This window comes from Fringilla coelebs (genome assembly GCF_963513975.1).
Source record: "Fringilla coelebs genome assembly, chromosome: 7".
Taxonomy (NCBI): domain Eukaryota; kingdom Metazoa; phylum Chordata; class Aves; order Passeriformes; family Fringillidae; genus Fringilla; species Fringilla coelebs.
Genome location: NC_140035.1, coordinates 2,068,908 through 2,094,075, shown reverse-complemented (window position 1 = coordinate 2,094,075; position 25,168 = coordinate 2,068,908). Strand labels below are relative to the sequence as shown.

Sequence of the window (25,168 nt, the reverse complement as noted above, 5' to 3'; positions counted from 1 at the left end):
GAAACACAAATCAAACCAAACAAGTCTGGATTTGCTTCCCAAAATTACTTTACATAACCTAGAATTACCAAATCAGAAGAACTTTTGGGCTCCAGGGTCAGAAGAGTATCTGAAAACTTTTTGGGACTTGTTGTGTGTGAGAAAAAAATTCTTATTAAACTGGAATCACCTCTAGACAGGATGGCAAGAACCTTCTCTTCTAATTATAAAGCAAATTTAAATATCCCATTATTTGGGGTTTATAGAAACATCTAGAGGCTCTTTGCCCTGCTTGGGAAAGATTATAAGGAATCATTTAATTAAATATATTGCTTAAATTTTAAAATTAACTTAAATTTAAAGTTACTTCAATTTCCAGCTTCTTTTTCCCATTCTTTCTTCTAAATCATAACTTATTTTCCCTTGTTATTATTTTGGGGAGAGGAAAGTGATTTTTTTTTTCTCTTCAGTTAAGAACTGTGAATAAAGAAAATGTTTAGTGCTTGTTTGGACACAGCTTGGGGTTTTCTGGTGTTGTTTTAGCTCTTAAAATTTGAATTTGCCAGCAATTTACAGCCTTTCAGTTACCTGGTTGGTGTTTTAACTGCCATGCAACTTTCTAGGATTTTATATTGATAAAAGTCAGGGAGTTTGTAAAAAGCAATAACAAATGAATGTAAAAAGATGAGTCTTATTAAAGATATTATTACAGAGAAAACCTGCATGAATTCTGTGGGATTTCCCACACATATTTAGCTGGAAATGGAACCAGTGGGCAGCTCCAGCTTTTGCTGGAGGGAGGAGTGGGGATTATTGGAGGAAATAATGCTTTTTATTGAATTTTTAACTTCCCAAATTCACAGTGGAGTGTTTTCCTTCATTTGCAATGCATCTGCCACAGCTGTGAGTGGGAAAATCCTGAATTCCTGCTCCTGCAGGATTGTGCTGTTTTCTTGACTCTTTTCTATCAAACACTGCTCTGCTGGCAGCTGAGCACATCACAACAGTTTCCTCTAAGTCATTTCCAACCCAGCAGTGCTGGGGAAATGCAGAAATCACAGGAGATGGGCAGGGAAAAGAGCCAAGAATGAAATTGGGACAGGTATTAAATTCTAAAAATTAAATTAAAAAAAAACCCCTAATTAAAAATTTCTTAAAGCCTAATTTTATTAAATTTTAAAAAGCCTAATTTGATGGACTTCCATTGTCCTGGGCTTTTGCCCTTCCCTTCCAAAATTTTAGGGAAGTTTTTCAGATTTCAAAGATTTCAGCTTTGTTGAACATGAAAACCCCCTGTGATCATGGAGCATGGTGCACAGGAATTTTGGGCAGGCAGGTGAATATTTCCCAGCAGAGCACATTCCATGGCCCTGGAGCACTGCAGAGGAGGGCAGATTTTAATTTGAACTGGTTCTGATGGGGATATTTGATTTATTGGGCCATTTTTGGTGATTTCTAGGCTGTCTCGGGGCCCTGCAGCATCTCCAGAAGGAGAATGAGTGACAGCAGTTTGTGCTGAACTGCTGAATTATGGTTTCTTTGGAACTGGAGACAGTGTAATAAGGGAAATATCAGATAAGGATCTTCAGTGTTTTTGATCCCAGAAGGAAAAGGGGGAATAGAACTGTCAAAATGTGTAAGTGCTGGTTCCAGGTGTGCAGGTGAGGAATGGGGAATTACAGCAGGAACTCCTGCTCTGGGATCTTGCAGGACTCTGAGGCTGTTTTCCAAGGGGGAGCTCTGGAAATCCCTAACTGAACAATCTCCCCACTAATGCAGGCTCTGAGGTTTTATCTCTAATTTGGGATTAATTCCAATTTCACCCCAGTGTGGCAGCAGCTCCGGGAGACCTCAGGCGTGGCTGGGGGACCCCAGGAGGTGTCACAACCCCTCTGAGCTGGTGGTAATTAAAACATCTCAGGATCTTCTGTGCTCTCACACCCTGCTGATCTCAGGTCAGCTCTCTCTGCTCCCACTGGGGTTTCTGAGAGGATCCTGCAGATTTCTGCTGCCTGAGCTGGGGAGCTGCACCAGGAGGGGCTGGAGGTGCTGAGCGTGGAGTGAGGAGTTCCTGAATGACCAAGGAGAGGAAAGGGACATTCCAAAACCTGAAAGGTTCAAAATGAGAAAAGCTGCCCAGAAAATATCCAATCTAAGCAAAGCTGGCTGTGGTTTAATGGATGTGCAAAGAGAAATTATTTACAAGGTCCTGGAGGGACAGGACATGGGGGGTGGCTTCCCATGGGATGGCAATTTTGGGAAGGAATTCCTGCCTGGGAGGGTGGGGAGGGGCTGGCTGGGATTCCCAGAGCAGCTGGGGCTGGAAGTGCCCAAGGCCAGGCTGGATGGGGCTGGGAGCAGCCTGGGACAGTGGGAGGTGTCCCTGGGACAGGGGGAGGTGTCCCTGCCATGGCAGGGGTGGCACTGGCTGGGATTTAAGGTCCCCCCCAACCCAAACCTGTCTGGGATTCTCTGAAAAGCAAGAAAATGGAATTGATACCATTTATTTATGCTCAGTTCTAAAAATGTTTCAGGTGTAATGGCTGATGAATAAGTTCTGCCCTTCCCCTTCTCTCAGTGCCTCACACACCTGTTTTACTGAGTATTTTTTCCCCACAAATTCCAGCAGCGTGTTTTTGAGATTATTGAAATACTGGGATGTGTAATGGAGAGTTTCTCACAGGGAAAAGAGTTGTAAAATAGCACTTGAAATATTCTTCTCTAATTAATACACTCTAAGTGCAGTCCTTTTGGAAAATACATCTGTGGTTAGGAAGAATAATTCTGAGACATTCATGATGAATATCTTCCACTCTGATTTCTTTATTTTACGTGAATCTTCTTGAACACAAACTGATTCCATCATACCCATCTATTTTATTGTCCTTGCTTAAGAACACCTGTCAGGCAGTGCTTTAAGAAAAGGAACACAGCTAAAATGCACACAGGAAAATGAACCTGCTCTGAAAAGAAAGTAGAATTAAAAATGCTCATAAATAAAATCAGGAATAATTTTTTAAAATTGTATGCTATTTATTTGCTCCCAGAACATTTCTTTGACCCTGTAAGAAAACAACAGCTCTGCTTTTTCTGCATTCTGGATATTTCTTCTTTCCACTGTGTTGCAAAGTTCATTTTTCCCAACAAGTGGCAGAAGAACCTTTGGCAGAGTCTGTGGCTGCAGGAGCTGGGTTTGCCCTGGGCTTTTATGGCTTTTATTCTGGCTCCTTCATCTTTTTCACTCTGATTATTAAAGACTGCTGTTTGCTGAGCTCACACATGCTTGGGTTCCCTGGATCCCAAATACCACATTTCTGTGGAACTGGGAATTCCAGTTGGGATTTCCTTCTGGAGTTCAACTCCTGTTTGTATTTCTCATCCAGAACCTCCCAAGTGCCATTGTAGAGCCTGGGGGCAGCACAGAAAACCCTTGGTGGTGGAGGTTTGGGGTTTGGAGTTTGAGAGTTGTGGAGTTTTAGGGGTTTTAGGTTTTTGGAGCTTTGGGGGTTGGCTGATTTTGGGGCTTTGGAGTTTTAGGGTTTTGGAGCTTTGGGGGTTGGGTGGTTTTGGAGTTTTAGGAGCTTTGGGATTTGGGGGTTTTGGAGTTTTAGGGGTTTTGGAGTCTTAGAGGTTTTAGAATTTTCAGGGTTTTGGAGTTTTGGGGGTTTGGAGCTTTGGGGTTTTGGAGTTCTGGGGATGTTGTCATCATTCTGTCCTTTGGGCTAGGGCCAGACAGTGGGAAGCTCTCCCAGCTCCATATTCCAATGACTTTGCATGGATGTCCTCATAATTGAATATTGACTTGTTGGGATGGTATTTTGATCTCTGGTGCCACAGAGAAATTTGTCCCTAGCTGCAGCTGTAAATTCTGTAAATACACCCAGTCCAGGACTTTTCCAGCCTAATTCCTGCTGGGCCAGGTTGGACAGAAGCTGGGGGGGATATTTATTGGTGTTTTATTTTCCTGCTCAAGTCTGGCTGCTCATCCCCTCTCTGACTCCCAACTTCTCCAGTCTGGATTGAAATAAGGACACATTTTCTGCCTCCTACTCAGTATCCATCAAGACTTTTTTTTTTTTTCCTCAGTAGCAATTACTTAATACTTAATTAATCTGGAAAAAGGAGTTGAATGCACTTTGGACCTCTCAGAAGATGGGGGTGAGGAAACAGAGCCATTTCTCCCCAAAACCTGGCAGCAGTTTTCCAACTTTGAGATTTGCTGCACAGCAAATCCTCTTGCATGGGATTTGAGCAGAATGGGAAACAGGAGCAGGAATAAATTACAAACAGAGAAGAGGAAAATACCCAAACCAGATTTGATATTCAGGAAGGCTCTCTAGAATAATTTCCTCATGCCTGAATTAAAAATCTCTCCATGTGCTCCCTAACACATCCAAGGGGGTGTGGTACAGCTCATTCTTCCATTGGGAATTGCTTAAATCTGCAGGTTGGTCTTTGGGACTTCTCAGGATTTTTAAATCCTTGGAGCATTAGTTCTAAATACTGATTTTATTTCTAAAAATAAATGAATAAAATTTGCTTCTTGTGAAGATGAAGGTTTTTGACCCACTCACCCAGAGTGGGATTTCCTGTGCTCTACAATTGCACTTTGCTGTCACCTCACCTCACGTTTTGTTACTTTATTATTTAATTTCTGCTCTGAAATGTGATAATGTTACTGGGAGAGAGGATGAGATTTGTTCTCTTGAGTTCAGGGCAGTGCAAAGTGTTCTGTGTTCATTTTGTACCTCTTGGAGTTGTCACAACATTACAGCACTTTAAAAAATGGTAATTTTAGTTTAAAATGATGTAAAGGTTTGGCTCAGTTCTTATCTAGTGCTGGCAAATCCCTTTTTAAAGAGTATTTGTTCAGAAAAATGGGAATTGATACTTTGTGATCAGTCTCACCTTCAGTCTCTCATCCTAAGAGCCATGTGAGTGACTGCTGTCAATTCAAAACTGCCTTAAGTAAAAAAATAACAATAATTTATATTTCAGCTTTGCTAAAAGGGTATAGAGATACCCAGATAAACATTTTTCACTCTTTCTTTGTAGCCTTCTCATGGTGAATTTACCCAGTTGCCCTTTCTTTTCATCCCAAGGGATGGATTTTTCACCACCCCAGTTTACATTTTTCCTTTACAAATTGTGAATTCCTGCTGACCTGGAACATGTATTTTTTAATTCAGTAACAATGTCTTAAATAATAATCTAAAATCCAAATCCCCGTGAATGAATTAAAATTGGAAGTGGACCATGGACTCAGTGTTTCACCCAACATCATTCCTGTGATCCTTCTCCCTGGTGGTTAATTCCAGCCCGGTCCATGACTAACTCTGTTAGGTCATGGCTGGTTTTGGGTTTATGCTGTTGAAAATCTGTGATTATATGTGAATTAATGCTGTTAAAACCCCTCTCCAAGACGTTTAAGAGAAGTACAGTGCCATAATCTCCAATGGGGCGTGGCACAGAGTGGCTGGAGCATCTCAAGGCAGATCCATTCCTATTTTCCAAGCACTCCAGTTTGGATTCCCCAGCCCCTTTTCCCACGGCTGGTCGTGCTGAGCCCGGTGCTGTGTGCCCTGGAGGTGTCTCCCAGCAGGCAGCCCCCATGATAACATTCCTGCTCTTCCATTCCAGGGGGTTTGGGCCCGTCCTCATCGATAGCCATCGCCGGCTCCAGCCAAGCTGCCATCACCAAGACCACGTCTGTGCTCCAGGACGGCGTCATCGTCACCACCGCAGCTGGGACCCCTCTGCAGCAGGGCCAGCTGCCCATGGGGGGCGAGTTCCCCTTCGCCGGCCACGAACACTCGCTCCACTTCCCGCAGAACAGCTCTTCAAACAACAATCTGCCGCATCCTCTGAATCAGAACCTCCTCAATTCCCTGCCTCTCTCTCTGCCGGTGAATCAGCAACATCTCCTAAACCAGAACCTCCTGAACATCCTCCAGCCTTCGGCAGGAGAAGGCAAGTCTGAGGTCAACCTCAACCCTTTGGGTTTCCTGAACCCGAACGTCAATGCTGCTTTAGCGTTCCTCTCCGGCGACGTGGACGGGCAGGTTCTGCAGCCCGTGCACTTCCAGCTGCTGGCGGCCCTGCTCCAGAACCAGGCCCAGGCAGCCGCCATGCTCCCCGTGCCATCCTTCAACGTCACCATCTCCGACCTGCTGCAGCAGCAGAACGCCCCCGCGGCCCCGGTCACGCAGCTGCCGGCGCCCCCCGAGCCCCTGCCCGAGGGCGGCCGTGTGGAGCCGCTGCTGCCCGCCCCCCTCCCCGGCTTCCCGGGCGCCGAGCCCGCCAACAACCCCCTGCTCCTGCCCGCCGCCCCCGGCGCCTCGGCGCTCATGGCCCTCAACCCGCAGCTGGTGGGGGGCGTCCTGAGCTCGGGCGGCCACCCCGAGGTGGCCATCGCCACCTCCTCGCAGGCCACCACCACCACCAGCACCACGTCGGCGGCGGTGGCCGCGCTGTCGGTGTCGGCGCTGGGCGGGGGCACGGCCGTGGTGTCCATGGCCGAGACGCTGCTGAACATCTCCGGCGGCGCGCCCGGGCCCGCCAAGGTCGGCAACAGCTCCGTGGTGCCGCAGCTCCTGAACCCGCTCCTGGGCACCGGCCTGCTGGGTAAGTGCGGCTCTGTGGGGAAAATACAGCCTGGGCGGGTCTGGGCAGGGAGGAGTCACAGAATGACCGGGTTGGGAGAGACCTTCAGCATCATCGAGTGCAGCCCAGCCCCAACCCCTCACCCAAACCCTGCACCCAGGGCCACATCCAGGCTTTGTTAAACACACCCAGGGATGGGCACTCCACCACCTCCCTGGGCAGAACATTCCAGAACTTCATCAGCCTTTCTGGAAAAAACTTTTCCCTGCTATCCAACCTCTATTTCCCTTGCACAGCTCAGGCTGTGTGCTCTGGTTGTGACAGTTCCTGCAGACAGAGCCCAGCCCAGCTGAGCACAGGCACCTTTCAGGAGCTGCAGAGTGATGAGGGCAGCCCTGAGTCTCCTTTTCTCCAGGCTGGGCACCCCCAGCTCCCTCAGGGCTCCTCTCAGGGTTTGTGTTCCCAGCCCCTCTCCAGCCTCGCTGCCCCCTCTGGATGCGATCGAGCATCCCAAGGTCCTTCCCAAACTGAGCAGCCAGGACTGGACACAGAATTTTCAGATTCAGAATTTCAGATTCTGGTTTTACCTTCTTTTATTTCCTTGGAGTTGTTGGAGCTTGTTCGTCAAGCAGTCGTTCTTGTAAGAAATTAAAATCGCGTTCTGCTTTCGTTCCTTAATGTTTAATATTGATCTTGGAAATTATTAATTCTGCCACCTAAACCTACTAAACCCACCTGAAAATTGTGTGAGCAACTGGATTTATTTCATTGTTCAAGGAGTGGCAGCTGAAGAGCATCCCTGGGTGAGCTGGGAGTGCCTGTGGCAGCACAGGGTTAGCAGGGGTAGCTGTGCTGGAGATGAAAAACAGCCAACATCCCAAAGCAAGTGATGAAAAACCCCTTAAATACAAAATTTTTCCCTCCTGGGTGATGATTTTTCAGTTATTTTTACCAAAATTTATTATTTCTTTTTACTAGGTACTCCTCTGTTTGTAATCTACTCCTGGTGGGAATTAAATAATAATTAAAAAATACCTCACCCCGACCTAAATGGCTACAGAGAACTCAACCTACTTGGCATTTTCCATACAAAATACATCTAACAGTGACTTTTCAAATAGGAATGTTAAAGGAAACACAGTATTTTAGTTTTAAAAAATAAGCAAACTAGAAAATGGATGTATTTTAAGCTTTATTATTTCATAAAGTCAGGTTCAACAGCGTGGGTTTTTTTTTTTAAGAGGTAAAACGTTCATGTAAAGTAATAAAAAATGTTAATTCAACTTTAGAATGTAAAAAAAGAGTTATTTAGAGTGCTGTGTGACATGGCTGAGCCAAACAGCCTTTTCTCCTTCACAGCTGGTGAAAAACTCATTTTGTTTGGGGTTTAAATGTTTGTCTCATTCTCTCCCTCTCCCCTCCTCATGCCTCTCACCACCCCAGCACAGTTTCAGTGAGATTCCAAGGCCTGGAATTCCACAGAAGCTCCTCCTGCCATCCCTATGTCCCAGGAGTCAGGAGAGGTGACACAAAAGACCCAACACCAGGGAATTTCAGAGCAGGAGAGCCCCATTCCCAGAGGATGGAGGGAGCAGGGTTGTTTTCCAGAGGGTTTTTGGCACTCAGGGGGATTGGAGTGCAGGGAATTGCTGAGTGGTGTTTGCCTGTGCTTGCCTTGCAGGGGAAATGTCATCTCTGAACACTACTCTGAACAACCATCAGCTCAGCCATCTCCAGTCACTCCTCAACAACAATCAGATGTTTCCTTCAAATCAGCAGCAGCAGCAGCAGCAGCAGCAGCAGCACCTTCTCCAGGGCTACCAGAACGTGCAGGGCTTTCAAGGCCAGCCCCAAATCCCTGGCCCAGCCAACAACCCAAACCCCATGGCGTGTCTGTTCCAGAATTTCCAGGTAGAAAACAAAAGTAAATCAGTATTCAAGCAAGTGTGCAGCTCTCAGGAGGTAAAATTCCATCCTCCAGGGTTTGGGTTTCTTTGCTGATTAGGACAAGATCATTTCTATAATTACATGAATGTAAATACATTTATTACATAGAATATATTCTTTCAGTAGCTGGTGGATTTTGCAAATCAGGACCATTTGTTATTGAAATTTTATCCCTTTCTCCTTAGGAATTGGGTTTAGTTGCTTTGGAAAGAGTTATGCTGCTTGTATTGAAAAAAGTTCCTCTCCGTGCTGACAATCACTACAGAATTTTAACAGATCACTTTTCCATCCCACAGAAATTATCCTAAATTCCTGTTTGGCCCATTCTGATAATTCAGCAGCGAGAAATAAATACTGATAGCACTTTGCAGTAATTAGAATTAATAATTAGTAATTGATAAGTTGTTCTGAGTGACTGTGTGCACCAGTCCTCTCGTATTCCCACTGCAGTGGGAGGGAAGAGCTGTGATGGAGACTGTGCAGCCTGGATAAACAGGGATGGGAGTGAACAAACAATGGCAAACTGGGCAAAAATGAGACTGGCCTGCTCTCCACATCACACAGTTACTCCTCATTCAGGTGGGGCACCAACAGAGCAAAAGCAGGGGGCAGACCCCGGGTGCAGGTAGGGATTTGTTGTTCCTCAGCATTGCTGCAGAAGTGCAGGTGTGAGGAGGGGACAGCAGAGGGGCCAGGCAGTGCTTCCACCCTTCCAGGAGGAAAAAGGAGCTGGGGAGAAATTCCCCTGGAAAATCTCAGTTCTCTGCCTGTTCCCTGTCTTGTAGGAATTCTGGTGGCTTTAGCCCGGTAATTTTTTGTGTCCCATTTCCAGTTATAGTAGGAAGTAGTTAAAGGGCTTTGGGAATATTTTCCATGTGGTTTTTGCAGGTTTTGTTGGAATGCTCTTGTTGACATTGTGTTCCCTGCCTGTGGGTGTGACAAGGAGTAGGAAAAGCTCAGGTGGTTGAATCTGGAGGTGCCAGTTTGCTGTGACTTACTGTTGGTTTTCTTAGTTTTACTTTTTAAAAGATTTTATTCTATTATTAATCTCAATAAATAAAAAAAACACAAAAAATATAAAACTCAATACTATTCCATTAAAAACGAACTTATTTCTTACTTACAATACTTTATAAATATTTTTTAACTTATTAACTTTTACTACACAATATTACTATTACTTCTAATACTCATCTTTTTTTCCCACATAATCTTACTACAATACATCTTTCACAATTCTAATTCTCTAAAATATCTGATCTTTTTACAAAACCATATTTTAAAACTTAATTCTAATTCAATCTTTCTCCCAACAATATCATCTCCATTCCATAGATAATGATCTTCTTGAGTCAACACCCCTTATCTCAGTATTTACATACACATATACAAAACTATATAAACTTTCTATCAAATTTTAAAAATTCTTTATAAATCCATTTCTCACAGCTTAGAGCACAGGGGTCTGGGATATTGGGGCCTGGAGGTCTCATGGGAAAGGCACACAGCAAAGGGGAAAATAGGATTGTGGAGCAATTCCAGAAGCACAGTGGTGGCATTCAGGAATTCCTTGAGGAGCACCCAGGGACAGAAGCAATGCTGGGGTCTGGGAAGGAAAGAAAAGGAGTTAAGAGCAGAACTCAGAGGTTGTGGAGTTGAGGTCTCTCCTCCTCTGGAGATGCACAGAGCCCACCTGGCTGTGATCCTGTGCTCCAGCAGGAGGCTGGATTAGATCAGCTCAGCTGGAGAAGGGCATGCTCCTGGGAGGCCTCAGAGCATCCTCCAGTGGCTGGAGAGGGACTGGAGGGACAGGACAAGGAGGGATGGGTTCAGACTGCCAGAGGGGAGATTTGGGTGGAATATTGGGAAGGAATTCCTGGCTGGGAGGGTGAGGAAGCCCTGGCACAGGTGCCCAGAGCAGCTGTGGCTGCCCCTGGATCCCTGGAAGTGTCCAAGGCCAGGTTGGACAGGACTTGGAGCAGCCTGGGACAGTGGGAGGTGTCCCTGCCTGTGGTGGGGTGTGGCACTGGGTGGCCTTTGATGTCCCTTTCCACCCAAACCATTCTGTGCCTCTGTATCAGGAGTACTGAACTTGGTGAAGTTGTTTAGGACTTGAGAGAAACCAGGAGCCTGCTGACACAAAGCCTGAGACAGTGGCTTTGTTGTCCTCTAAATCAGGCTTTTAATTCCCTCTCTACCCTGTTCAGTTTGTACCTGGTGTATAACAAAAAGAAATGTGCTACAGTGAATAACCACAGAGTTCATCTGCTGAACTCCAGCTGCAGTTCAGCCAGCAATCCCCACCTTGTCTCTCCTTTCCCCAGGTGAGGATGCAGGAAGACGCCGCCGTCCTCAACAAAAGAATGATCACCCAGATGGGCATGGCGCCGGTTCCCGAGAGCTCCAGCGCTCTCCTTCCTCCCTTCCAGGAGCCCCCCTGCGAGCTGCAGCAGAGACCTGACCCCTCCCTGGGCCAGCAGGCCAAGGACGCCCCCAACGCCGCCGCGGCCGCGGGCGACGCCTCGGTGGACGCCATCTACAAGGCGGTGGTGGACGCGGCCAGCAAGGGGGTGCCGGTGGTGATCACCACGGCCGCCTCCAGCTCCACGCAGCCGAGCCCCATCCCCGCCCTGAGTGCCATGAGTGCCTTCACAGCCTCCATCGGGGACCCCCTGAACCTGTCCGGCGCCATCCACGGCCGCGGCGCCGAGCACGAGGGGCGCGGCCGGGGCGGGCGCGGCGCGCGGGGCCCCAAGGGCTCGGAGCACGGCAAGAGCTCCGGCGAGGGGGACGGCTACGAGTATTACAAAGCAGCCGCCTGTAACACGCCCAAAAAGCAGTGGGAAGGGGAGCAGAGCCCCGCGGGGGAGATCGGCAGGTGGAAATGCGAGGAGTTCCTGGAGCACTCGGCCCACGTCCACGGCAGCCCGTGCCACGAGAGGCCCAACAACGTCTCGGCGCTGCTGCAGGGGGAGCAGCACCAGGCCCTGCTGGCGCAGCGGAACTGTCAGAGCGAGAAAGCGCTGGAGGAGAATTTCAGGTATAACAATTACAAAAGAACTATGATGAGCTTCAAGGAAAGACTGGAGAACACTGTGGAACGATGTGCACACATCAACGGGAACCGCCCGCAGCCCAACAGGGCCTTCGGGGAGTTGCTCAACGCTTCCAAACAAGACCTGATCCTGGAAGAGCAATCTCCCAGTTCCTCCAATAGCTTGGAGAGTTCCTTAGTGAAAGACTACATCCATTACAATGGAGATTTTAATGCCAAAAGCATTAACGGGTGCGTGCCCAGCCCCTCGGATGCTAAGAGCATCAGCAGCGAGGAGGAGCTGCGGAACCCCGAGTCGCCCTCGTCCCACGAGCTCATCCACTACAGGCCCAGGACGTTTAACGTGGGCGACTTGGTCTGGGGCCAGATCAAAGGACTCACTTCCTGGCCTGGCAAACTTGGCAGAGAAGAAGAGGTTCACAATTCATGCCAACAGAACGCTGAGGAGGGGAAGGTATATTTATGTCTCTCTCTCTCCCCCCCCGCCGGCACACAAATCAAAATTTTGTCTTTATTTTGTCTCTTCTTTTAGCAGCACAAATGGCTTTTTTTCCTAGCTGTAGCTTGTAGAGCTGAATTTCCCCTTCATTTCCTGCCAGGGCTATGAGACAGGTTAGGTTTGGGCTTTGCTAAGTGATTTTTTGGTGTTAACAAGAAGTGGTTCTCACTTACGTGGTGTGCTCAGACAAATTCCTGGCTGTGTCCAAAGCATCTGAGACAGAAATACCTGAAAGTGCTGAAACTGCAAAAAGGAGAAGTGGCCTCATCAGATTGAGGAATCTTTAATGAGTGAAATCTTGCTGATTGACACACACTTCTCACAGGAAATGCACGCACATTTCCAACTCTAAAGGAGGTTTTGATCATCATTTAGTAATAAGGAAAGTGTTCCAATTTGGTCTTTCATACTAAAATTCTTCTTTTGTGTTAATAAATCGCCTGCTTGTTGGGGAATATACAGGAAATGCAGTTATCAAGGAGTTATTGGTAATGTTATTATGAAAAATATTCTCAAATCTGGTCTCCACTGCTCGTGTCACATTTTATCTTTGTAGTTCTTACAAAATGCTGCACGTCTTCCGCCTATAAATATTAAAAATTTTTAAAATGCACAAGCAGAAAGTGGAGATTTAAGGAAATAGGGGTTTGTCAGTGACACAAAGAAATGAAATCACTTAAAACTGAGGGGAGTGGGTTGGAGCAGTGTTCTTTCCCCAAAATTCAGCCAGGAGCAGATACCCAGAGGAGAGAAGGGACAAGAAGCCCATCCCATCCCATCCCACCCCTGCCATGGCAGGGACACCTCCCAGCGTCCCAGGCTGCTCCAAGCCCTGTCCAGCCTGGCCTTGGACATTCCAGGGATCCAGGGACAGCCCCAGCTGCTCTGGGAATTCCATCCCAGTCCCTCCCCACTGGAGCTGTAAATCCTGCATGCTCCTCCCCTGTGGGTGCACCCCCAGAGCAGGAGAACTTCAGTCAGGTGAATATTCCAGAGCTTTCCATGGATTAATCCATCCCAGCCCAAACCAGGACAGCATTTCAGAGCTCATCCCTCAGGAAGCTCAGAGCCCTGAGTTACAAGTCAGGTTAGGGAGTGGAGGCACAGGAGAAAATCACAAACTTTTAGGGATGAAACAAAACTGGAAGAATTCCATGTTCAGTATCCCTGTCTGAGTCAGGAGCACAGGAACAACATTCCCATTCTTTTATGGATGGACAGAATCCGTGTGTCCAAATCTCTGTGAATGTTTCATAGACATGAAAGGTTTACTTGTGTAAAGAGGGGAATTTCCTTGCCTGCATTCCTGAGCAGTTTCATGTTTCCTCCCTCATCTGTGGCTCCCAGAATGTGCTGTTGGTTCTGTCAGACCTTTGGGGTGGGGTTTCTGTGCCTTGTGTGGGAATTCTGTTAAATCCAGTGGCACCCATTGTATTGGATACTGAACACAAAACCAGGGAAGCAGATCCTTGGAATGCTCACAGCAAGGTGGAGACCAGTCCAAGTTCTCCATGAGGAATTCCCACATCATGGATCACCTCTGGCATCACATCACCTTGAATTAATCTTTTTAAGTTTAAATATGGAAGAAATGTGTTTAATTCCTCCATCAAGAAGTGTGGGGTGAGCAGCCATTCCAAAGGGCAGGAGCTGAGGGTGGAAGGTGGGATACACAGGGAAAAACCCGCACCAGACCAGAAGGAATCACCTGGAAAACCACAAAGAAACACCCTTGAAAGCCAAATGTTCTTCAGGAATTCTGCACCAGCCCATGGTGGGAGTCACCTGCAGCACTTGGGAAAATTCCTTTTTCTCTGGAGCTTCCTGAAAACATCTTTAAAGTCTTTGTAAAACCAAATGTGACCCTGTGTTACATTAATTTGTTGTTGGGATTGTAAATTCTCTGCTTTTTAGATTGTTTATGATTTGATTTTGGTTTCCATTCGAAAGACTTTGGGCATTCAGGTATTTAATGGGATTTAATCCTCCTCTGTTTGGAGGATCCAGAGAGGAAAAGCAGGAATTTTGCACTTCCTTTCCTTGGTTTTTGGCTGCTGGAAATTAGAGGGGCCCGAGGAAGTGCAGCAGAAATTTCTGGAAAGAAAAGGAGCAAGCCTGAGTCTACTCCCAAACCAGAGGAGTTGTATCTCATTAAGCAATTAATTTGATTATTACCCTCCTTGGTTTTCATTCATCACCTGAACAGGACCAGAGCAATCAAAGGTTTTATGGGAGCTTTTCATGGTGAATTTTACCAGGGCAAATCCTGCTCTCAGTGTGACTTTCCAGGGGTTAAACTGGGCTGGTTAAACTGGGCCTGGTTAAACTGGGCTGGTTAAACTGGGCTTTTCTGGTGCTGCAGGTAGAACAGGGAGGATTCCTCCCATCTGTGTGTGATGTGCTGTTGATATTGATGATTATTAATTGTTATTTTTGTTGGAGTTGCTTTCCATGCCCTGTTCTGTAGCAATTTGATACTTCCCAAAACCCCCAAGTGTTTTTTAATGTATAACCATCACAAAATGCCAATAATGAAGATTTTTTTTGTTACTTTAAGAGGTCCTTTGTTTCCCAAAAATGATGTTAATTCTTGATAACATTATTTACATGGAACTTTGCAATTTCTCTCCTGGCAGCCCTTGGCAGTTTGTTCCTTATGTGTTTGTTCCACATTTCTATCATGGATAGGAAAAATTCCTTTTCTCTCCTTAGAAAAGCTCCCCAAGTTCTCAATTTCTTCTGAATTTGTGTTCTTCCAAATTCCAGTGAGGGGAGGGGTTATTGGAAATATTTGCATTAAAAGTGAGCAGGTTTTAAGGGAAAAATGCTACAATTTGTGGCATAATTGAATTTATTTCATGAAAATTGAAATCTCAGCTCCCCAAGTGCAGCTCTCCCCATTAATGACTCCTGAAGTGCCTGGATCAGCACATTCCCAATTTCTTTAGCACAGGTGTGACTTCAAGACATTGAAATCTGGTCTGAATGTGTAATTTTGGGCCTTATTTCAAGAGATATTGGCAACTGCTCACTCATTACCTCCACCTTGTCGTGTCCACACGTCAGATCTGTGGTGATAGAAATTATTTAGGAATTGGAAGGCTGAATTTGGAGGGGATTTGCATTCCCACTTCACTTCCAGGTTGTGTATAGTCACACACTCAAACATTTGTATTTATGTAAAATGTCAAGTAAGATGTAGCAAAGAAACAGGAGCTGAACTGTTTCTTTTCCTTAGGTTGATGTGTTCTAAATATCTGATTTTGTTGTTTTTACCAGCAGGAATGTCTGAGCCAGATCAAAATAATAGGGAGATGTGGCTTCATGTTTTGAGATGCAAATGCTGAAATTATAGAGATGTTATAATTAATTTTCTGCTTGTATTGTTTACACTGGGACTTACTGGTGCCCACACAGTGGTTGAAATTGCTTCAGTTAAAATATTCAAGATTTAAATTCCCATTTCTCTTGAGCACAAATTCATCCCTGATCGCTAAAGAAAAATACAAAATAATTAAAATAACTGGTTTTAAGACAAACAAATAAAGCTCTGGTGAAGATTCCTGGATTGAGAAGGCAAAGAAGGATTTCCTTCTGCAATGGGAATGGATTTGGCCGTGCCATGAGTTGAGCAGAGATCTGGAATTCCTCACCTGGGAGCTGGCGGTGATGGGAACACCTTGGTGTCAAAATGGGATCATCATTCCCGGGCACTCAGAATTCCAGCTGTAAAGTCCATGTGGGAAAGCAAGTGCTGAGTGGGAGATTCCACCAGCACTGCCAAGAAAAGTCTGTAAAAGATTCTTCTCCTCATTTTTGTTGCCATAAATGTCCCGAATTTGGGGTTCTGTTGCTGCTGTGAGAAATCCCAGTGGTGGATGGATGTGGGGGGAGTGGGGAGCTCCAGGTGGTGTTGCTGCCCTGCTGGAGGGGCATCCCTGGACTGGCAGAGCAGGAAGGGGGGTTTGCTGCGCTGGGTAACGAGGTGTGGTGTCCATCCCTTCCCCAGGTGGAGCCGGAGAAGCTGAAGACACTAACGGAGGGGCTGGAGGCGTTCAGCCGCGCCAGGAAAAGGAACAGGAAGTGAGTCCATCCTGCCTCCCCCCATATCCAGTCATTCCCTTCCTCTGGGCCCTCCTGGGCAGCTCAGCCCAGCTGAGGCCTTCACTCCTTGGGATTCCTCCTGTTGTTTCTGGGATCTGAGGCGTTCCGGGTGCATCTCGGTGAAATTCCCCGTGCGGGAGCTCCTGGGGGCACTCCTGAGCTCCAGCAGCAGAAATTCATCCCATCAAAGCTCTCCTGCCCAAAGCACTTTCTAACCAGACCTGACCTCCTTCCTTCTGCCAGGGTTATTGTGAGAAATCCCCTTTATTCCACTGCAGCATTTGTGGCTGAGCTCTGGCTCACTCCAGTTTGGCCAACTTTCACCTTTTAGTGACAAATACCAGCACAGAAAAACTGTAAACAGCAGATACTGGGACATGAAGCATCAGGATGGGCAAAAAAAGGAAAATTATTGAATTTGGGGGGGAAAAAAACCCTCTAGACATCTTTAAAAGGATGACAGAGTAGGAACTGTGCTGTGATTGGGTTTGTTCTATGATGGTGCTTGTTTACTGGCATAGGGAAAATGCATTCTTAAACCTGTGAGAATTAAACTCAGCTCTGAATGACCACAGGCTGAAAGGGAATAAATAATTCCCTCTCTTCCCCTCCTTTTAAGGGGTGAGCTTTGCTTTTATTTCTGTGTCCCACGGGGCCAAAGAGAAGGAATTTTTATACCAGTGAGACAGTGGTGGTGGCTGTTTTTTCCAACATCACCCTCAAAATACCTTCCTGGATATTAAAGGAACTCAGAAGGGCTTCTGGCAACTTCCCAGTTATTTATTCACGTCCCTGAAGTGAAGTCAGTGACTGAAGGACAGCAGGAGCAGATTTAAAGTGGTTAAAGCTGACATAAACTGCTGCTTTACAGCCCTTACAGAGGTTTTTCTCCATATTTCAGCTTACTTCCTGGTTTGAATCCTTTGGTGGACATTTCCTGGTTTCCCCATTCCTGTTGTAGATTTGTCTGGCAAAGTTCATGGGTTTCTTTCTGGTTTGTGATGTACTACTGGATTTTTATCAATTTTTTTTAACATTTAGTGTTGAATGCAATTGCTGCATGTAGAGTGCTCATCACACAGGCCCAGGGTTGGTTCAGCAGAGCAGGATTGGTCTCCAAGCCCTTGAAATGATGTTCACATTCCACAACAACTCGTGGAATTGATGATTCCATGAATTCTTTGTGCCTCAGTTCCACCTCAGCCCTTCTGTTCCTGCAGGAGCCACGTCCCTGCTTTGCTCCCCAGGCCATTATTGACCCCCAGACTGGGAATTATGAGCTTTGACTCCATGATTTGGAAAGCTGAACAATTGTTTTATTAAGCTATACTGTATTACACTATCTACTATATTAATACTAAACTATACTAAAGAAGAACTTGTGACCCTTTCTGGAGAGTCACAACACAGCTTTAATTGGTCAATCAGTCTGAACAACCATCACCAGAGTCCAATTAACAAATCCCTTCTGCTAAACAATCTCTCCAACATTCCCCATGTGCCAAACAACAGGAGCAGCAAATAGAGATAAGAATTGTTTTCTCTTCTCTCTCTGAGCTTCTCACTGCTTTCCTCAGGAAAAATCCTGGGAGAGAGAATTCTGTGAGTGCCACAGGCCATGGCACAGCTTCCTCAGCTCTCCAGGTGTGCTCTGTTGTATTTGTGGGGTGCCCCGTGGCAGGAAGGAATGATGGGTCTGACTCCATGCTCTCAGAAGGCTGATTTATTATTTTAAGATACTATATTTAAGAATACTGTACTGTACTAAAGAATTACAGAAGGCTAAGAGATAATAATGAAACTCGTGACTCTCTCCAGAGCCTCGACACAGCTTGGCTCTGACTGGCCAAAGAGTGAAAACCACTCCCATGAAACCCATGAACAATCACCTGTGGGTGAACAATCTCCAACCACATCCCAAAGCAGCAAAGCACAGGAGAAGCAAATGAGATATCATTGTTTTCCTTTTCTCTGAGGCTTCTCAGCTTGCCAGGGGAAAATCCTGGTGAAGGGATTTTTCCAGAAGACCTGGCAGTGACTGCTCTGCTGGAGCCTGCCCTGGTGCAGCTCTGCCTCGCCAGGCTCTGGGTGATCCCTGCTGCACACAGAGCATCTCCAGGGGCCAGCCCCAGCTCCTTCTCCTGGCCTTTGCTGCTCCTCTGGCTGTTCCCATCTTTCTCTCCAGTCAGGAATGTGCCACCTCCCATCCCCTCCCTGCCATCCCCGCCTGTCCTGCTGGGCTGTGCCAGGCTGAAGTGCCATCTCTGTGTCCCTCCTGCTGCCATGAGGTGCAGCAAGGGGGGAGCTGGTGAAGCTTCCAGTGCCTCCCCAACTTCCAGGGCTGATTTCAGTTGGATATTGGGCAGGAATCCTGCCCTGGGAGGGTGGGCAGGCCCTGGCACAGGGTGCCCAGAGAAGCACCTGGAATGTCCAAGGCCAGGTTGCAGCACCCTGGGGCAGTGGGAGGTGTCCCTGCCCATGGCAGGGGATGGATGGGATGGGCTCTAAGATCTCTTCCAACCACCCCATTCCAGGATTCTGTGAATGAAAGGAAAAGGTTTTTATAGGCAGTGTCTCTGTGAGGGACAGGCCTGGTGTCCCAGCAGGGTCTGTCTGTGCCAGCACCTTCCCTCATGGTTCTGCTCATCCTCCATCTCCTCCTCCCATTTCCTCAGACCCACACAGGACCTGGCACCGTGTCCAAGTGGGAAAAGTCCTTCAGGAGCAAAGGGACTCCATGGAATGGTCCCTGTGAAATGAAAAGTGCTTGGAGCTGCCCTGGGACCTGGGGCAGTTTGGGGGTGGAAGAAGGAAACCTTCAGCCCACCTCTCCCTCAGCCTGGGGGTTGCTGCCATTCCAGGGTCAAACTGGGGATATTTGAGAGAATTATTGCAGTTTATTGAAAGTTTGAAGGATATTTAGCTTTTCTTCTTTAATCCCAGCACAAACCTTTCCTTTCCACAATATTGTTACAGGTCTGACCTTCCTCCTTGTGCTCCCAGCCTGGGAGGCTCCAGGGTCAGAACATCCCCAATGAATTCATGTGTTTTATTCACTTTTCTCAGGTTTTCTTTCTGTCCTTAAGAATTACTGATGCCTTTCATCTTTTCTCCCCAGGAGTGGAAAGCTAAATAACCATTTAGAAGCTGCTATACACGAGGCCATGAGTGAACTAGACAAAATGTCTGGGAATGTAAGTTCCTTTTCCTTGGGAATATTCTCCTTTTCCATGTTTCTGCATGTGTGTCCATTGGGGGAGGCTTGCTTGGGGTGGCTTTCTAACAAATCCTGGTTTTATTTTCTGAAATAATGAGGAATTTTCAATATTTTCCCTGCATTAAAAACTGTTTGCAAAGGTCTGATGGTTCTGAGAAATGGGAAAAGTTGTAGGATTTTAAGTGCATTGCAAATTTTATTGCTTTTGACAAAAGAGATTTACACATCTAGCCTAATAATACTTGGATGAGTTCCAGTCCTGCTCCTGTTCCAGGGGGTTCCTCTGGTTACTGACACAAAATCAGGCTCATTTCTTTCTCAGCTGGAGTAGCAGGGTAGTGAAAACACATTTGAAAGCATCTTTCTTTAGAGTGCAAAACTCTTGGAATTCATTTTTCCCCATGAGAAATAAAAGATATTGTCATAGAAGGTAAGTTAAAAAAAAAGGAATATTTCTAATATCACAGGCAAGAGTGGTTTTTCCACACTAATTACAGTTATGGTGTTACTGCAGCATTTTTCCAATAACAAGTTTGGTTTATAAAATATCCTCATTTTTATTTCTAAAACATGGCTGTAATTTCATTGCAGCCCACCTAAAAATAAAAAACAAACCCATCACAGCACATGTAACCTCCCACATCTTCTATTTGGTCATTAATTATTCAAATTATTAATTATAAAATGTTTGAACACAGGGGAAAAAAGGTTTTTTGCTGATATTCAGTGTTCAGGACTGAAGATGTGCAGGCTTGGAAGTTACAGTAACACTTTTAGAGCTTCTGGAGTATAAAAAGGGAAATATATTTATATTTCTTTATATATTTGAAGAACTGAAGGCTTAGAGCTGATTTCAGACCCAACAAGAAATATTTAAGAAGTTGTTGAGTAGCTTTTAAGTAGAACCCAACCAAATCTTTTGTTAAAACTGAATTTAACAAACTGAGATTTGAGCTTTGATTTAAAACAACCTTGTTGTGTTTCCCTCCTTTGGAAGGAGGTGATTGTTGGTCTGCACAAATGATCTGGGATGGGTGTCTGGGCTGGCCCATCCTGCTGCCTCCTTTTCCCACCCATAAATCCAGGAACATCCAAAGCTCTGGGCATTGGGAGCAGCAGGAAGTGCTCAGGGGAAGTTCTTGGTTGGGTTTGCTGCTCTGGTTCTGCTGGCACCAAACTGGACCTGCAGTGCCTTGATTGATCCTTTCATTCTGTGGGCACAGAATTTGGGGCCAGGGCTGCTTTCCACAGGGATTATCATTCCCAGAAGCACTCCAGGGAATCAGCAGCTCTTTTTAGTGACTTGCAGCTCCTGCTGCTCAGCCCCAGCAGGATCCTCAGCTCCAGCAGGGAATTCTGGCAGGAGCAGTGGGGGCAGGAATGTCAGAGGCAGGAGAGCTCGGGAGGGAGCCCAGGAGTGCTGAGGGTGGATCCTGTGCTGGGAGCTGCAGCTGCTGCCGACAGATGGTGGTGGAATTCCACACCAGCTCAGCCTTCCTCCTCCTCCTCTCTCCCCTCCTCAGGCTGGTTCTCCTGAGCAGCCAGCAATGCCAAACCTTGGCTCTCAAATCCACCCAGCATTAGCTGGGAATTCAGTGTTTCCTTCTAAACACAGAGAGTTTCCTGGACATCCCTCATTCCTTAATAACAGCCCTGAGCTGGGCTTCTCCAGTTTCCCATTACCAGCATTTTCTCACCATCTTCTCCCCACATTTTATCACTGCTCACTAGAATGTGTGAAGGTTTGTCACTAAATTTGCCATTATTGCAGTTTGGCATCAGTCCCCAATTAGGGGGTTTCAGTCCCTGATTTTAAGGTTTCAATCCTTGATTTGGGGGTTTCAAACCTTGATTTGGGGGTTTCAGTTCCTGATTTGGAGGTTTCAATCCTTGATTTGGGGGTTTCAGTCCCTGATTTTGGGGTTCCAGTCCCTGATTAAGGGGTTGTTTCCCAGCCACTGCAGCTGCTGCCTCTCTCCAAGGTTTGGGATGCCCAGGTTATGGAATCAGCCTTTTCCTCCCCATTTCTCAGAGTTGTTGAAGTCCCTTAGTTCTGTGTAGCTGTGAAATGCCCAGAGCTGGTTCCTGACAGCCCCTCGAGCCCTCCTGCAGCCCCTGGATGTCTCTGACCAATTCCTTTGCTAACTTGTGAATATACTTATTTTTAGGTCCACCAAATCCCGCAGGGAGACAGACAAGTGAAGCCTCCAAAACTCAAGAGGAGGAAGATCTCTAGATAACATTGAATGTCTTTGTTACTGGTCCAGTCCTTATCACAGTGAACGTGCACATGAGTCTATCTGTAGGTATTGATCCAGACGTGGCTCTGTCAGGATTTCTGTGGAGACAGCTCGCTGCCATGGCAGGGCACCACGAGGAGCAGTGGTACCAGATTTTGGGTGATTAGGAGGGATAGAGGTTGCTGGATAAGCCAATCAGAAATCGTGAAAGGTTGCAGTAACAATGTCAGATGATTACTGAAATTTTTTTTTCTATAATACTAAAAATTGTGATTATAAGAAATAGTCCAAATGTTTCTGAGAAATTTTCATTGTGTATATAGATAATACAGAATTTCATGGTGATATCTGAACTGTAAATATTGTACAATATTGTCATGTACAAGCGTACCTAATGCACACTTTATCTTTTATTGTACAAAAAATAGTGTACAAAATTCTTTGGTTTCTATTGAGTACACATACAAGAGACTACCAGTGTAAAGTGATAAATAAAAATACAGCCTAAATGCTTTTATATGATAATGTAAAAGATGCTGTTTTTGTATTTAACAGCAGAGAGAAGGCATGATTATGTAATACCTTAATTATGACATCCACTTCACGCCACTGAGTGTTCATTGCTCTGTCTGTTTGGAATGAACCTTGCCTGGAAGTGCTGTACTCCAGTTCAGGCCTTTAGGAGAGCGCAGCCTCGCAGATTCCCAACGGGATGTGGGATCACAGCTCTGAGTAACAATTCCAAGGCTGCAACCCCTCGGTTGCGTTTTTATTTACGTAGCTTTGAACGTAGAACGCTGTAGATTTGATTAAAAAGGACAAAAAAAAAGAGTAGAGGGATGATTTTAGTCAACCATTTCTGTAGGAGAAGTTTCATAGCCACCTGAGGAACTAAAGAGTCGATCCCCCCTAACGTTGAGCCCCTCCAACCACCCCCTAGGTTAATTAGCTTTGATTATCTAACGTCATTAACACGGTGTTTCCTCGGAAGGGGGCAGAGGCCCTGCTTTCAGGAGTGATCAGGATTGATTGCTGGTGATTACCTTTGGTTTGGCAGAAGGATGAAAGGGCAACGCTCCGGGAAAAGCAATCCCAGGATCCATCTCGCAGTATTAAACCAGAAAAAAAGTTAAGGGTGGCTTACAAAACTATTAGCAACAGTAATTTTTATCAGTATTATGTAACATATCAGATTTATTTTATTTAAAAAGAATTATTTATACCATTAACAGATTCTTATATATATTAATGTGGCTGAAATGCGCAGGTTAAATCTATTAACCAAATTATTTATGTTATATTAAGTGAGAAATGTGAAACATATGTAGAAAAAAAAATTAATACACTACAGATTTAAAAGTCTAAAGCTATGAGCCATTATAAAATTAACGAACGGAAGTGTAGCACAACATTCTTTCCATTTGATTTCATTTTTCTTTTTCACACGGCCGGTGGCGACGGTGCCGGGAGCCGCGGCACCCCCTGGCCGAGGCTTCCCGAGAGAACTCCCAGCCGCATCCCGGCCCCGGGAGCCTCTCCTCCCGCCTGGGGCCGGGACCACCGCTTACCTCAGATCCCCTCTCCCCGAGCCCGCTGGCTCTGGCTAAGGACTGGCAGTGATCAGCACCCCGGGCAGCGCAGCCTCCCGGATCCCGAGGCTCCCGGGGGTCCCGAGGGTCGCGGCTCCGTCTCCTCTTGCCCGAGTCCCGCCGCTGGGAGCCGCAGGGCAGCGTTGGCCAGCGGGGCTCGGGGCCCGGGCTCGCAGCTACCTCGGGGCTCCCGGGCTGGCTCCTGTCGCGGGGTCCCTTCCGCGGGCAGGTTCATTTGTCTCTCCTCCTCCTCCTCCTCCTCCTCCTGCTCCTCCTGCACACGGGGCTCTTGGGGCCGCCTGCCCCCGTTCTCCCGTGGCGCGGGGCCGTGTCCTGGTGGCCCTCGGCTCTTCCCGTCCCGACCCGCGCGTGGGCGAGCGCTGGAGCCCCTCTCCCTCGGGATCCCCTTTGCCTCCTCCCTCTGCTTCGTGTCCCAGAGCTGAGTTTGTGTCTCCTTTGGCCCTTAGGTCTGTGCTCCCTCCCCGCTGTCTTACTTTACATCCCTAAGATTATGTAAAGTATTCTCGTGCACTTGATTTCCTCGGTTAATAATGGCATTGATGTGGGTGCTAGGAGTAGTTTGTTTCAGTCCATACCAATTTTTTTTTTTCTCTTTTAGAGTTTTTATGGTTTCATGTAAGCAGTTAATGTAAATATTGTGAGCATTACAGGTCATGCAGTGTTGTAACATTTTAAGAAATGTTGCACCGACTTTACGATTAAAAAACTGGTCACTCATACTTGAATTTTGCCCATAGAGCCATTTCTTTCTCTTTGCATTAAAGCATAATCTACTTTTTTGATGGAGGCCCAACCCTTCTTTCTACCTTATTATTTTTTGTTTAATAAATCTCTATTTTTTCTAATAGAAGACTTAAAAATGAAAATTTAAAAAAAAAAAAGTACTTTTTGCCTACTTTCTAATTTAAGAGAGAATTCCTATATTTAAAAGGTGGAGAAAAAAAATAAAAAAGACAAAAAAACACACAAAAAAAAAATACTCCATTGTGGAAAGTGGAACACCACTGGATTTGTCATTAACATGGCACAATCACCCGAAAGTGGCTGAGTACAGCGAGCCCACGACGCCGATCAGGACCTCGGTAGATTTAGGGAACGCCGTGATTCCTTGAGGATGTAAAGTGTTGCATATTCTTGTCTATTTATTTATTTATTTATTATGCTTTCTTTTGCTTAAGTGGGTGACAATGTGGTTGAGTCATTCAGATGACATTCAAATTAAAGGAAATATTCCTCTTTCTATTATGGTGCGTTGTGTGAACACCATAAACGAAACGAAACTAAAATATTTTCATTTCTTTTGATGGATTTTCTTCATATTTTCAACTTCCTGGCTGGTATCAGCTGCAAAAAAAAAAAAAAAAAAATCCACATAGTTTAAAAATAATTTTTAAAAAAGGGAAAAAAAACCAAACAACCCACCCCACCTCTGATGTCCCAGGTCTGTTATCCTCACAGTCTAAGGTTTTAGGGGTTAAGAGAAACTTCAAATTCCAAGGTCTTTCCGAAATCATCTTTGCAGAAGGTTTATAAGTCATGTGAAATCCTTTTGGAGTCCCTGAGTTTGATGGTCTAGAGATATTAGAGGGCTCGTGGTGGACTGAATTACCTTAGGACTGAATTACCTTTCTTAGCTACAGTTTGTATTTTGCTATGTAGGGTTGTAATGTGAGAATTCCAGAAGAGCCGTAGCATAAAAGTGCTTTTCTATTTTTTAAAAAAACCCATTCTAGTCTTACTAAGAATTAGAGAATTTTTTTAATATCAGTTTTGTAATTTTTGATAAAGTTGTCAATATTATGATTAAATCACCAGAAAAAACAGTTCCTGTGCTGTTCTCTTCGGGGCAGGGACTTTGTCTTCCGACGGATTGTTCGATGCCACGATGGGATGCCCACTCTTAAACGGGGCCAC

General features: G+C 45.8%; 1 protein-coding gene across 4 annotated transcripts in view; it reads left to right on the top strand.

The window, feature by feature from the left end:
* Positions 1–24,937, top strand: part of MBD5 (methyl-CpG binding domain protein 5) — a 121,690-nt gene extending 96,753 nt beyond the window's left edge. For all 4 annotated transcript variants that reach the window (XM_084209479.1, XM_084209477.1, XM_084209478.1 and 1 more), the window contains 6 exons: positions 5,620–6,603; positions 8,264–8,493; positions 10,854–12,038; positions 16,093–16,166; positions 19,306–19,381; positions 21,573–24,937. In XM_084209479.1, the coding sequence (XP_084065605.1) occupies positions 5,620–6,603; positions 8,264–8,493; positions 10,854–12,038; positions 16,093–16,166; positions 19,306–19,381; positions 21,573–21,644 (2,621 nt within the window). In that variant the 3' untranslated portion in view covers positions 21,645–24,937. The remainder of the gene's footprint in view (positions 1–5,619; positions 6,604–8,263; positions 8,494–10,853; positions 12,039–16,092; positions 16,167–19,305; positions 19,382–21,572) is intronic.
* Positions 24,938–25,168: the final 231 nt, after the last annotated feature.